The 13,073-nt window shown below is 45.2% G+C and overlaps 1 protein-coding gene across 5 annotated transcripts in view; it reads left to right on the top strand.

The window, feature by feature from the left end:
- The window catches only part of FRMD4A (FERM domain containing 4A), a 360,571-nt gene that overhangs the window by 179,096 nt on the left and 168,402 nt on the right, over positions 1-13,073 (top strand). For 2 of the 5 annotated variants that reach the window (XM_040061687.2, XM_040061688.2), the window contains exon 1: positions 3,914-4,165. The exons of the other annotated variants lie outside the window; for them this stretch is intronic. In XM_040061687.2, coding sequence (XP_039917621.1) covers positions 4,007-4,165 — 159 coding nt within the window. In that variant the 5' untranslated portion in view covers positions 3,914-4,006. Of the gene's footprint in view, positions 1-3,913; positions 4,166-13,073 lie in introns of those variants that run through there. 5 annotated transcript variants of the gene reach the window in all.

The raw sequence follows: 13,073 nt of genomic DNA, 5'->3' as shown, positions 1-13,073 counted from the left end.
TGACTTGGGTGGAGACAGGGCACTCAGAGGCTTAGGTTCTCAAGTGGATTTGGTGACCATTTGAAAATCTTGGGGACTCTGTGGTTCAGTGCAGATGCAGGAGGGAGGTCACTGCTGAAGGTCCCCACTGAGTGCCCTGGCTCTGCCTGGGCACATGTGAAGGGAGAAGGGTGGCTGCTTATCCATGTGTTTGATAACTTGGCAGCAGGATACCCCTTACCTGCTCCCATTGTATCAAACACCAGAATGATGTGCCATTAAGACACAAGGAGAAAATTGTAATCAGTAAAATATTTCAAAAAAGCATCTCCAATGTAAGAAAGCATGAAGCAGTGACATGAAAGGGAGCTATGACAACATTAATCCTCTTTACATTATAGAGAAATAAATATCAAATAGGGCTGTGAATTTGAAATAGAACCTTAAAGACCACATTGGGCTGGAGCTACAGGGACCATTGGGGCAATTTGCAGAGCAGAAACAGGATGTTTCTGTATGCAAACTCAAAGGAAACTGCCTCCCACCTGGCACGTCCTTCTTTCAACGTGCCCGAACACATCCACACCCATCAGAAAGTTGTGCATAGAGGTTTACTATAGAGCACGATGGAGAGAGATGCTGAACTGCTTCTTCCAAAGCCAGAACATGGAAAGGTGAACACAGACCCATCTCTCAAGCTCCTGGTGCAGGCAGCACCTGCCTACACCTGTGCCTGGCAGGGATTTACAGGGTCTGCAGAGAGGGGGAGCTGCCTGCAGGGTTTGGGACGGGAAACCCACCCCCAGCCTTCAAGCCCCAGTCCCATGAAACACCACAGCAGCTCAAGAGGGTTGGGTTTTTTTGCCTTTTTCCCAAGGGAAGTAAGGAGCTATTTTTATACCCTAGTAACAGCCTTTGGACTGTCAGTAAAACGTGGGAGGTTTCATAGTAAATGTTTTGGCTGACATTTTCTCAGAAACAGCGGGAAATAATCAGCACATAATTAGAGAGGAAAAGACCTGCAAATGTCTATAGATCTATGTGGAGCGCAAAGGGCTTCTTTTTTTTCCTAACTGACCTTAGTGAAGGTGAGCATGTTTTATAGAATTATAAGATGATTTTAATTCTTCAAAAGGTACGCCAGTGGAAGAGCCAAGTTGCTAATTCTCAGTAATTTTTTCTCCTCTCTTCTGCCATTCCCATTAGCAATAACCTCTTCTGAGCATTTTTGGAAGAGTGGGAACTTACATTTTTGGGTAAGGGATCCCCTTTTGTTAGAGTATCCCTTGACTCTAGAGGGGACGGGCTATCTTTACCTGAGAAACCTCCATGGCTGCAATTCCCTTGTGTCCTTCAAGGTGGGTTGAGCAATCTCTACTCAGACAGTTTTTACCCTCTCAAAAAATGCTGTGTGTCGGGTCAACAGGAAAACCTCCACAGGAAACCAGACAATCTGCTCTAATCACGAAGGTAAATCTATCCACTGAAGTGTTCACTGGGCCTTTTCTAGACTCAAGTGACTCCTAAGGAGACTGTTCCAGTCTATCAGTTAAATAAATACATACGAGAACTTTTCCAGAAAGTCTGATTATGTCATCAGCCAAGTGAAAAGGCTCCTTCAGAGCTGCCCTCATCTGTTGAGTAATTACCGAGTTGGGACAGGGGATGAAAATCTCCTTTCAGCCATAAGGAAAGACTTGATGCACATATGGAGCAGCTAATTTTAAAACTGCGGTATATCCTCCATTTCCCCTCCTCTCCTCTTTCCAGAATACCAAAGGGGTTAGGTCACATCCCCAAGCAATCACTTGCTATGGTTTCTTTTCCCCACTCTGTTTTCCTTTATCAAACACATTTCTTTCTTTTCCTCTCTTGTGCTCCCAGGCAGAGATCTTGTATATCAGGCTGTAGCCTGAAGCACATATTGTCTAGTCAAATCATATATATATATATATATATATATTTTTTTTTTTTTCCCTTCTTCCAAATGAGGCTTTATAGTGGAGACGTTCCTGGTCCCTTGTCTACATTGCTGCTAACAGAAGCAGTGTGTTACTCAGTTTAAAGGCAGAAAATAACCAAGAGAGGATGAGCAGAGGGAGATTACAGAAAAGGCAGACACCAAGAAAACAGGCAGGGACAGGGAGAGGAGGAAGGAAAACGGCACTTTGCAGAATGAATAGCTCCTAACAAGTTTAAAGGAAACATTATTACAATTTTATTACCATATTTTATGAAGCTGCTCTAAAAAAACGAAGTCCTGAAGAAGCAATTAGGCTGAGAACATGAATTTTGCAGCTGTATTTTCCTGGCCCTCCACCTGCCCTGTCAATGAGCTGATGAGCGTCCTTGTGCCATTATTGTGACGCACAGCTCGCTTTGCGTCCTTCAGTCCTCAAAGAACAAATTATGGATGGGGTCATGGTGGGACAGACTTACAGAAAATCCAGCTGATATTAATATTCCGGCTTCTTCTCTATCCAGGGAGTTGAATCAGGGAAGACATTGAGGCTTTTTGGAAGTGATGCCTTCTCACCTCTGCTAAACCAGCAGTTTTAGGAGTTCAGCATGTGCAAGTCCCTCATGATTTCAGCTCAAGCTGTCCTGCCTATCCCTCTAAAAAGTGCCTCCTAGGAAGTGCCTCCATGTAGGCATTCTCCAGCTGACTCCTGTGGCCTTTTTGCACACATTCCTCTGAAGGGAGAGTAAAATGAGTGAAAAATAGCACTGACAGGCAGCTGTCTCCAAGGGCGCTGGCTTGCACTGTGCCTTTGATAAAAATACTTCCAACCTCAGTTTCCTCACCTGGTGATTAAATAGGAAAAAGAAGCACTCATTGAATTTAGTTGGAAAATGTCTTGGAACTTAACTCCATGACTTTGTGGTGATTTAACTGAACTGCAAAATCCTCATCTTGATAATCTGTTTTCGCCCTCACTGGACCGCTTCCCTCAGCTCAACTCATCATAGATGTTGGCAATATTGAAGTCTCCACCCAGACAAGCTGCTCCTTGTGGGGAAAGAGACAGGGAACTGATCTCTGCTCAGCACTTATTTTAGGAAGGGATGCCAGGAGTGAATCTTTGTATTCATAGACCATAAAGGGTGTTTTGGCATCCAGTTCTTCTGGAATTTCCTCTTGGGCTTGTTCAGATGACACCCACCCTTAGGAATGCAAGCTAACCAAGGGTTAAAAATATCTCCACATCAGCTGAATCAGAGTGATAATAAAAGGCCATCAACTTTAAAAAATATCACCCCTTGGGTAAATAAGGTGCTTTGCAGACTGTTACATAATTCTCATGTAAAGATTAAGTTCCCTTATGAGTTCAAAACATAGAAAGGCTCCAGAAAAGACAGCTGGGTGGGAAAAGGAATGGAGTGTAACTGTGCAATGGTGAGTTAACACACGAAAAGAAAGGATGAAACGTTGCATGTGGCAGAGCTGCCTTCTCAGATGTTCCTCGGGAGTGTTTGAAAGAGTTAAGCCCAATAGTGGAATGTCTTGGGAATGCTGGCAGACTGAGAGTGAGCAGCTTTTTTCTTCCCTCTGGATGGAGTCCCAGGACTGAGCATGCAAAGTGATGACTTTGGATCCGAGTTTGCTTCTTGGGTCTGCAGCGGAGAGCTGGGAAGTGATGCAGTGTTACCAAGAAGTCCTTGCAAGGGATGTGCAAATGCCTTCCTAAGCCAGGAGAGGTATTTTTACCTCTTCCTTGCTCATCCTTGAGGGCAGCAGGACTCACTCTGAGAAGATACCCAGAGGGAGAAACCACATCCTGAAGGGCGTATGCAAAGGGAGAGAGACACATCCACAAACAGTTTATTTTGGCTGCTGGTTTTTGTTGTCCGTTTTGGTTTGGTGGTTTGGTGGTTTGGTTTTTTTTTTTTTTTTTCCCTTGCTTTTCGTTCTCCTTCTTTGATGGAAATTTCAGTGACTCTTTAACCTTGCAGTTCATAAGGCGCCTTGGGATTAGCTGGTTGCCTCCGAGCAGGGAATCTGGGGTGATTCACACAGGGAGCTGGCATGGCTGCTGTGCTCTTTGGCTTTGAGGATCTGCTCTACAGCTGGGACAGCCTGGTGTGGAGCCTGACGTCCCGGGCTCTGAGGACTTGCCGCTTTGGAAACCTGAGGGTCCTGCAGCTCATGCTGAAGCCATGGTGCATTTCCAGAGACGTTTATCAGGTAGGGTAACAAAACACCAGGCCAGACCCCCAAACCCCAAGGCTGCAGGAGGGAGACCCCCTGGGAGTCTCACAGGACAGGGTCTTGTCCTGTTCCTACCAACCTCTTCGGTCCTACGCAAATGCTGGGACAGAGGGGATGCTGTGGGCAGGGGAGGTGTGGCAGGAGAAACTTTTTGGTGGGGAGGATGGTGATGGGGTCTCCCATGGTGGAACACAGGTCCAAACTCTCCTTCCCACAGAGCACGGGGGGAATAAGTGAAAGCAAATTAAGGTTCAATGTGCTATATCCCCTTTCCTTAAACGTTAAACTCAGAAGTACAACCTTAGCTTTTCTGCATCCTCAGGCTGTCCTGCAGCTGCAATGGAATAATTTATAATTTACCCAGAGGAAGGGATGCCTAAAGGCACCTAATCTGTGGAAAATGGGCATTTACAGAGGGTTTTAAACTGTAGTAGCACTAATTATCCCTAAGTGTCTTGTGCAATGCCTTCTGACTGCTTCATCTTACTAAGTCCCAGGTATCCGATTGCCTAAAATTTCTGGCTTGCTTTATGTATGGTTTATGTGGTATAGAGAGCTTTGGGGCTTGGATGATTCTGTAAAGTTACACAAACTGCTTGCAGCTATAGTGACAGAGCTCTAATAAACTGTGTGTGTTTCTGAGACTGGTTAAACTGGGTTAAACAAACTGAACATCACAGAAGGAATTAGTACTGAATGTTACTTTGAAAAGCAACTTATTCCAGTCCATAGGTGTGTCCAGGTTGCAAAGCCACTGTAAACCATCCAGCTTGTCTGGTTTTTTAATCAGCTTTAGACAACTGAGGCTAGACTTTTTATTCTGCTGTGGGGACAAGCCCATTACAATATTTATCATCTCCACAGATTTGTCTAATGCCGGACGCTGGAGTGACTGATTGGTATTTGCATTTGGAAAATGGATTTTCTGCTACTCCCATTTACTTGGTATTTTGCTTTTCCTAGGCTTTGGAAGTCTCCATGTGTGAAGCCAAGTCATACAGAAGGCAACAGATTAAAAGCCTGTAGAAATTTTTGTGTGTTGGTTCGAGGGAGACCAGGGCAAGGTTCTTAGTAATTTCAGCAAACTTTGAACCAGCTTCAAATCATGCTCTGGTTTCAACAGGCTTCAGGAATAGACTTTATGGTCTTTAGAGTTCAGCATGCATGGGCAGCGTTTTTATTTTAAGTATTTGTTTGTTGCAGAAGACAGCCACAGCCAGTAACACAAACCCATTACCCAGGGCTTGGCTTTGAAACCCCCCTGAGATGTACCACTGGGATGGCTCCAAGTGAACCACTCTGCCCTCTCTGGGCTCTGCTGACTCTTGGCTGAGGTGAACCCAGAGGTCAGTCTGTGCAGAGGCTGCCTATGGTGTGGGGCTGCCCCACCCTTTCTCTGCAGCAGGTCTTAGGAACCTGAAGCCAATCATCTCACATGGGCCTGGGAAAGGGGAGGGGGAAGCAGGAGGGCTCAAGGCTGAACCTCATTTTTACCCTCCACCTATGGAAAAATCATCCTCAAAAACTAAAGAGTTGGTTTTCAGATGCGTCCAGATTCTGATTACTGATAATGAATCCCAGCCTAATGCACCATGCATCAGGGGATGCCACAACATGTGAAGGCTCACAGGACTGGTGCTCTTTCAGCAGATTTACATTGCTGTGAGCATTGAGCACATCCACAAGTGCACTTTTTCCACTGCAAAATGCACATGCCTTGAGCCATCCCCCATAGCATTATATCACGATCCTGGCGTATTATTCCCTGAGTCACCAATGAAATGGGACCAGGAAAGGTGCCTCTCTTCCCACCCAAACAAGCATTAATGCAGCCTGAAAGACGCTCACAGGTCAGGAGGGACTTGAATAGTTGTTTGTTTCCCAGACAGAATCTGTGAACATCTGCAAAAGCTCAGTAAAACCACGTCACTTTATTTGTCAATGCCCACAAGCGTTCTTCAGAGAGGGTCTGAAATGCTGGGTCAGGTACCAGGAGAATTGCTGCTGGGTGGAGGTTTGTTGGAACAGGCACCTCATAGCTCATCACTGCGGAGTTCCAGCAGCAGCAGTGTTATTAGCAGCCAGCATGAGCTGATAGCTAACTCTACACTTATGGATATTAATCCTAAAAGCATTTCCTCCAGTAGCCAGCATCATCCAATTTAAATGTTGGCAGGGTATTTTAGTAGAGTATTGCTTGGACAGAAAGCCTGACAGTTTAATCACTTCCCAGAGACAGAAACTTCTTCCACTGCTGATTATTTAGATGAGCAAATAAGCTCTTGACTATGCTACGTTTTGTTGTTACTATATATTAGTAACAACAGTATATGTTGCTACTGAACCTTGAGAGCAAAGCAGACCAGTGTAGAATTTCTGCCTGGTACCAGAACCCAAAAAACAGTTAAAAAAAAGAAAAAAAAAAAAAAAAAAGAAAAAAAAAAAAAAAGAAAGGTCAGCCAACTTTGTAAAATGAAGCCATGCTTTTTCATACTCTGAAATGTATGTTTTGTGTTCTTCTTTGAATTAATCATATCTCAGTGCATCTCTGCTTCTGGTACCTTTTGCTGAAACAGAGCTGGGGATAGCAGAGCAGTGTAGCACACAGCCAGGTTCTGGCTGAGCAGACCCACACTGCTGGGCACACAACACTGGGGAGAACTCAGCTTCTCCACCAGCCAGGATCATGGTTGCTCAGGTATGGCTCTGATTTATATATATATATATATTTAATCCTTGCCCTAGTCTGTTGTCTCCACCATACAAACAATCCAAAACTTGACAATTCCCTTCTACTCTCCCGCCTACAAAATATATAAAAACTAAGACAACATTGTACAGAGGGTACAGATTTACTGCCAATACAAGGGGCAATGGGTTCTTGGAAACAAAACAAGTTCCAGGCGTCAGCATGATCAGTGTAATTCCCTTATTTGTGATGAGAGACTTTACTTTCTTTTCTCTCAGAATATCAGCAAAATCAGCACCAATGCTTTAGCAGAGATAGATGAAATAGCAGTTTTGGGGTGATGCTGGCTGCAGGGGTTAGAGTGGGATCTGAAACACTTCAGTCTTCAAATCCAATCTGACACAGCAATTGGAAGTCTGGACTTGCTCAAGCTGCACTCTGAGCAGAAGTCATTACAAAATAGGGTAAAACAATCAAAAAATTGTTCCTTCATTCTTGGTCTCCAGACTGGATTTGTCTCAGGGATGCTGAGTGACTCCATTTTTCACTGCCTGTAAGCAATGCTTTGGTACTCAGGCCATCTGAGCAGTACTGAGAGCAAGAGGCTTTTGGTATCCTGAAGGGTACCATCATCTCTCAGACTGCATTTCTTTCCCAGCAAATAAATCCTCCCCCAAGTCTGCTGTGATTCCCAGGGACACATTTTTCTGCCCAGTCTGAAACAAACCTCTTGCCTTGATCTGTTTTCAGTGGGGCTAATATTCACCAGTTGCTATATTTTAATTGTAATGAATGCTTGCTATATTTTGATTGTGTTTTGTGATCCACCATGTGGTTTTCCAACTGCATAATCAGAATTTATTTGAAAAAGGAGATGAACAAATAATAAACTTCCACATGAGGCTCTCAGACAGTCAGTTGTGCAAGATGTCACAGAGCTGTCGGATGTATTTTTACCAATGCCCAGATGTCTGACTGCTCTGACCTACTAAACAAATGGCCCTGTGAACCAACACAGAGCCTGCTTTTGCAGAAATACTCACATTTCAAGAAGTATTGGGGGAGGGCTGGCTTTTTATTATGGGATAGGCAGTCAGTTCTGCATTTTAACATCCTGAAATAATTCACTATTTATTTAATCTCCAAATCCATCAACAAATGTTTTAGTTTCCCGGCTATGCCTGTGCAATGTCAAAGAACATTAGGCAGTGCAGGACCTGCATCTACAGTAAAAATGTGTTTATGTGTCTTGATTGTTTAAAATCCCACCAACTGCTCCTACCAAGTCAGAGGCAGACCACTGGATGCAGAGCCGTCTCCCAAGGATAGCACTCACAGACATTTAATTCCTCACTCTCTCTAGACAGTAGTGCTGTGTACTTCTTATACACTGCTCCTTACGCACCAAGTGCTTGGAAAGACAGTTAAGTAATTTTACTGCTATAGAAACCTAGGCAGAATTGGATGAAATTACTCACTTCAGGTTATGGGAACAAGTGCAGAATTGTCTGCAGTACCCCATTGCTCCCCAAATGTCCAGTTACAGGCAATGGAATTAAGGAAGGAAGTGGCATGTAGAATTTTGGGGCTGGGTACTGTCTTGGTTTTGAAAGACAGTTGTCTGCCAGGGAAAGCTAGAGTCTCCCTTGGAATGGAGAATGTAAACCCTCTTCCCTCCAAATTACTATAATTTTGCAATTAGGGGCTTTCAGGCAAAGATATGGGAATAGGAGTTACAGTTCTTTACTAGGAATATTTAAAAAAAGGAAAATACGAATGTAGTAGTACGAAAAAACAAGCAAGGAAGCAAACAAAGATCCTGGAAAAAACCCTGACAGAGTCAGGGATATGACCTGGCACCCTGTTAATCAGAGCGTTGGGAGCAGTCCAAATAAGTCCTCCTGGAGTAACAGATGTGGTTCTGTGGAGTAGAGATGGTCCTGTAGAAAGTCCAGAGGTGACAAGATGGGTCCAGTCCTCCTCCGGGCATCCAGTGGAAAAACCGGATCCCTGTGTCCTTCAGTCCCAGTTTTTATCTAGCTGGGAACAGCTGGCTCCTCCCCACTGTGTGGAGCATCTCCCAATGGGATAATGGAATGTGTCATGTCACTGGTGGGCCCTAATGGCCCATTATCAGAAGATGTCCCCCTGGAGGATGGAGGGGTGGTGAAAGAGATAAGAAACACTGCCCCATCTGGTTTTAATGGCTGGGCCATGATCAGGAGGCATCTGTCCCCCTCCCCCCTGGAGTAAGGAGGATAAAACATCTCCCAAAAACCAGCTTTCAACAGGTGAAAGAGAATACACATTTTTTTAGGTTACATAATCCAAGACAGGTGCTAATCTAAAATGAGGAGGAAGAAAGAGCATTTGCTGTGCTGGAAGATATGTAAATTCATGGAATATTCTATACTTTAGAAAAAGTTTAATTTTGGTTATTAGGAAGAAGATATTGTATATTAGGAATTAATTCTTGACTAGGGCAATGAGGCACTGTAACAGGTTGCCCAGAGAAGTTGTGCATGCCCCATCCCTGGAAGTGTTGGAGGCCAGGCTGGATGGGACTCAGAGCAACCTGGTGTAGTGGGAGGTGTCCCTGCCCATGGCAGGGGCGTGGAACTAGAGGACCTTTGAGCTTCCTTCCAACCCAAACCATTCCGTGATTCTACTTTCCAGATACTACAGTTTTCCCTGAGGGGAATGCATTCAGGTGCATTCTCACAGAATTCACACTGCTGGTGATGGGGTGCTAATGATTTTTCCCCCAGCTGCCATGGGCACTGGGAAGTTGATCTGGAGGGCTTTGGGGTTTCTCCCCCATTCACCTGGTGTTTTGCTGGCACCCTGCTGGTGAGTGCATCAAAAAAGGGACAGACTGTTTCCACTTCATGGTGGGATCTGAGACATCCCCACAACCCCTCGTACCCTATGAGGAAACAGGGCCTTCCTCCTCAGAAAGGAACAGTTTGGAAATTCCATTCTTGTTTCAGCATCATTCTTCACCCTGCTTGCCTTGAAGACATCTTATTATGTTTAAGTACAATTAAATATTCAGGAGCAAAAGCAGCATTTTGCACCCCTGCCCTGCTGCTGTAAAAGGCTGTTCAAAGCAATGTTGGGCAAGAGGGAGGAAGGAAAGGGCTGAAATGTTAAACACATCATTTCAGATTGGCAAAATTTCCAGGTTTTGATTTATAGCTTCATCACCAAGTAGATTAATGTGGAATTCAAACACAACCAGTTCTTTGCTTTCCTTCCAGACCTGACATATTAACATTTCCCATTAATCTAGTCAGCTCCAGCACGATGAAGGCTGAGGAAATGGGGGATTAGGCATGTGGGAGTGTTGGGTGGGCAGGGGAAAAGAGCCAACAAAATTCACTTTAGTTAACTAACTGAAGTAGAGAGCATGGGACGTTGCTCGGGTCTCAGATTCTAGCTGGAGCTGTTTCTGACTCCCTTAAAGACAGAAAACCCAGATCCTTTCTCTTCTGGCGCTGGGCACAGGGGTTTTCAGTGGGGCTGCTGACTTTCTGCTCGTAAGGACAGTGGTGGATGTGGGCGCTGGTGTCCCCATGGAGCTGTGCTCAAACGGATCTTTGCTGGCCACTGCCCCGTTCTCAGAACATTGTCATGCCCTGGTGCAGCTGAGGTTCAGGAGGCTTCAGGCTGTAGGCTTGCAGTCTGCCTAATTCCCAGTTTTGTGGGGAGGCAACTATGACTTGTTTTCCCCACCACTCTTTGCTGATCTACAGTCTCTGGAGCTGCCCTGGAGACTTCTCAAACTTTATTGCTACACATTTAAGCATTTATGACTACATATTTTAGCAGCTGTGAGGTTTGAACTGCTTCTCTTGGAAAAAGAAAAAAAAAAGAAAAGAACAACAAAAGCACCCGAACCAACAATAACTAACAAAAATCACACCAAAAACAAAGAGAGAGAAAAATAACCATCCCCCCAGAGCTGCAGAAAGGCCTAATGAGCCTCACATGTTTCCAAAGGCAGCTCAACAACTTGTGGATTGCAGAGTTTCTCACCCCATCTTCATTACAGGCAGAAGCAAAGAGGTATAGACAGTGAGAGGAGGGGAGCAAATGCAAATGCTAGAAATGAACTTCTGCCAAAAATTACATCCAACAGACAGAGGGAAAAAAAAAACAACCAAAAAAAACCCCCAAGAACCTGTGGGGAAACCTCAAGCCATTTCCATTCAAGTTGTCTATGGGAAAGCACAAGAGGTGCTCACTAAGTTCCCACTCCCAGGTGTTTTTATAGCACACTGTAAAGTTGCCTTCAGCATTTCATACAGACTTCTCTTGCCTTTGTGGGGCTGGGACAATCTGGTAGGATCTGTGCCACTGCCACCAGCCCCACTGTGACCCCTGAGAGCACTGATGTCTGTGAAGGGGCAATAAGGGCAATAACCCTTTTGCCTCCTGAACAAACACCTACTGCCCTCAACAGCTGGTGGGGCCTCATCTCTGCTCCCAGTGTCCCAAGGCAGCTGTGGGGCAGGACAAGAGGCACAGGGCTTTCCTGGAGGGGGACTTAAACCAACATTGGCCCTCCTAGTTGTCTCTACATGAACTTTTGGGGATGGTAGGAGGAGACTGGGTGGTCAAATCTCATGACTGAGGTTTTTCCTTGTTCAACAAATACAGCAGCCTCTTAAAAGAGGAGGTGTACTTGGCATTGGTTTGCTCCCCTGTGAATTCTTCCAACCTGCCTCCCTGTGAAAAACACTCAGCCTCCAGTTCCAGTCTGTTCATGAGAGAGGAGTCTGGCTGCCCCCGTTTGGAACCTGGGAAAAGTCTTTCATGGTGTTAAATCCACACCACTAATAAATGGGTTAGGATTGCCAGGGCAGCTTATAGAGGCCACTAGGTTGAGCAGACACAAACAGCTGAATTCTTCCTAGACAGGGTAGATTTGAGTCTGTCCCAAAGCTGAGCTCTCTTGAAGTCCACCAATGACCTGGGTGTTCCTGCACCGTCTTTGCTTTAGTCTACAACGGATAAAAAACTGTGCTCTCCACAGAGAATACAAACTGTCTCAGCTGAGACAACCTCCAGCAGTTCACCCTGCTTATAACAGAAATGCAACTTGCAGCAAGGCAAGGGAAGTGTTTTTTCATCCCCTGGGTTTGCAGAAGCCAGGTCTGAACTGCTTCTTCCTAGGTTTTTTCTAGCTTCCTAGATTCTTCCTAGCTATTTTCTGCTCAGTGTCTGGAATCATGAGATGGGATGCATCTTGTGTTCCTTTAGTTATCAAAAATTAGGCAATTCATCCAGGCTGATTCCTTCCAAGATAGGTGTCTTGTGCAAGTCATTCTCTGGGGGTGCCAAGCCCTTTTTGTGGAGACCAGAAAGAGCTGAGACTGCTAAACCCAACTGCATGCTTAAGTATTAAACACCCACGGTCCTGTGACCTAGAGCTCAGTCATGCTGTTCTGATTAAATGTATGTCATCCAAGGCCTGGGTGGAAGATTCTGGAAGCCTGCAGGAATATCAGCATCCGTCAGGACAGTGCCCAGCAGCTTGAGTCATCAAGCTTCAGCTGCTGGAGTTAACCCAACATGCCCTGTACTGGGACAGGCCCCCAGGAACCTGCTTTTGGTAAAGAGTTTGGCTTCCCCGGAGAGACATTTGTGAACACTTCAATCCTCTAAAGTAATTGAAAACAGCAGGGAGTTTTGCCTGCAGTATTTTTGTTTTTCACTTGTTTTCAACCCCTTCTCCCTCAAAGGGAAATCCATCTTGAATATACGGCTCAGAGTAGCCCCAGAACAGGTCCAGTCCCATCAGGCTCCCACATGTTTCTTCTCTTGCATAACAGATGATGATCATGGGGAAAAAAGGCTTTTTCCTTCACTGTTTGCAACATGCCTTTGAGCATGGGGCCTTTGAGGCCCCACCAAAGCCCTTGTGCAATGGGTGCTGTTTCCTTCAGATGTCCTCCTGGAGCAGAGGTGGAGCTGACTGGTACCATTGAGCCAATCCTGCCCTGTCTGTCTTTGCAGCTGCATCCAAGATGCTGCCAGGAATCATCTGCACTCTTGCAAAAACTCTCTTCACACCCAACCGACGGCATCCAATTGTTTAGAGAGAAACAGGAGCTCTTGGCCGTGGGAGTTTTGGGGAAAAAAACAGGACAAATTAGGCGCTGCAAAGATGACTCTTTTGTGATAGCAAAA

The sequence above is a fragment of the Hirundo rustica genome, chromosome 4 (genome assembly GCF_015227805.2).
Source record: "Hirundo rustica isolate bHirRus1 chromosome 4, bHirRus1.pri.v3, whole genome shotgun sequence".
Taxonomy (NCBI): Eukaryota; Metazoa; Chordata; class Aves; order Passeriformes; family Hirundinidae; genus Hirundo; species Hirundo rustica.
The sequence above is the reverse complement of the archived record's forward strand: the minus strand, read 5'-3'. Positions and strand labels throughout refer to the sequence as shown.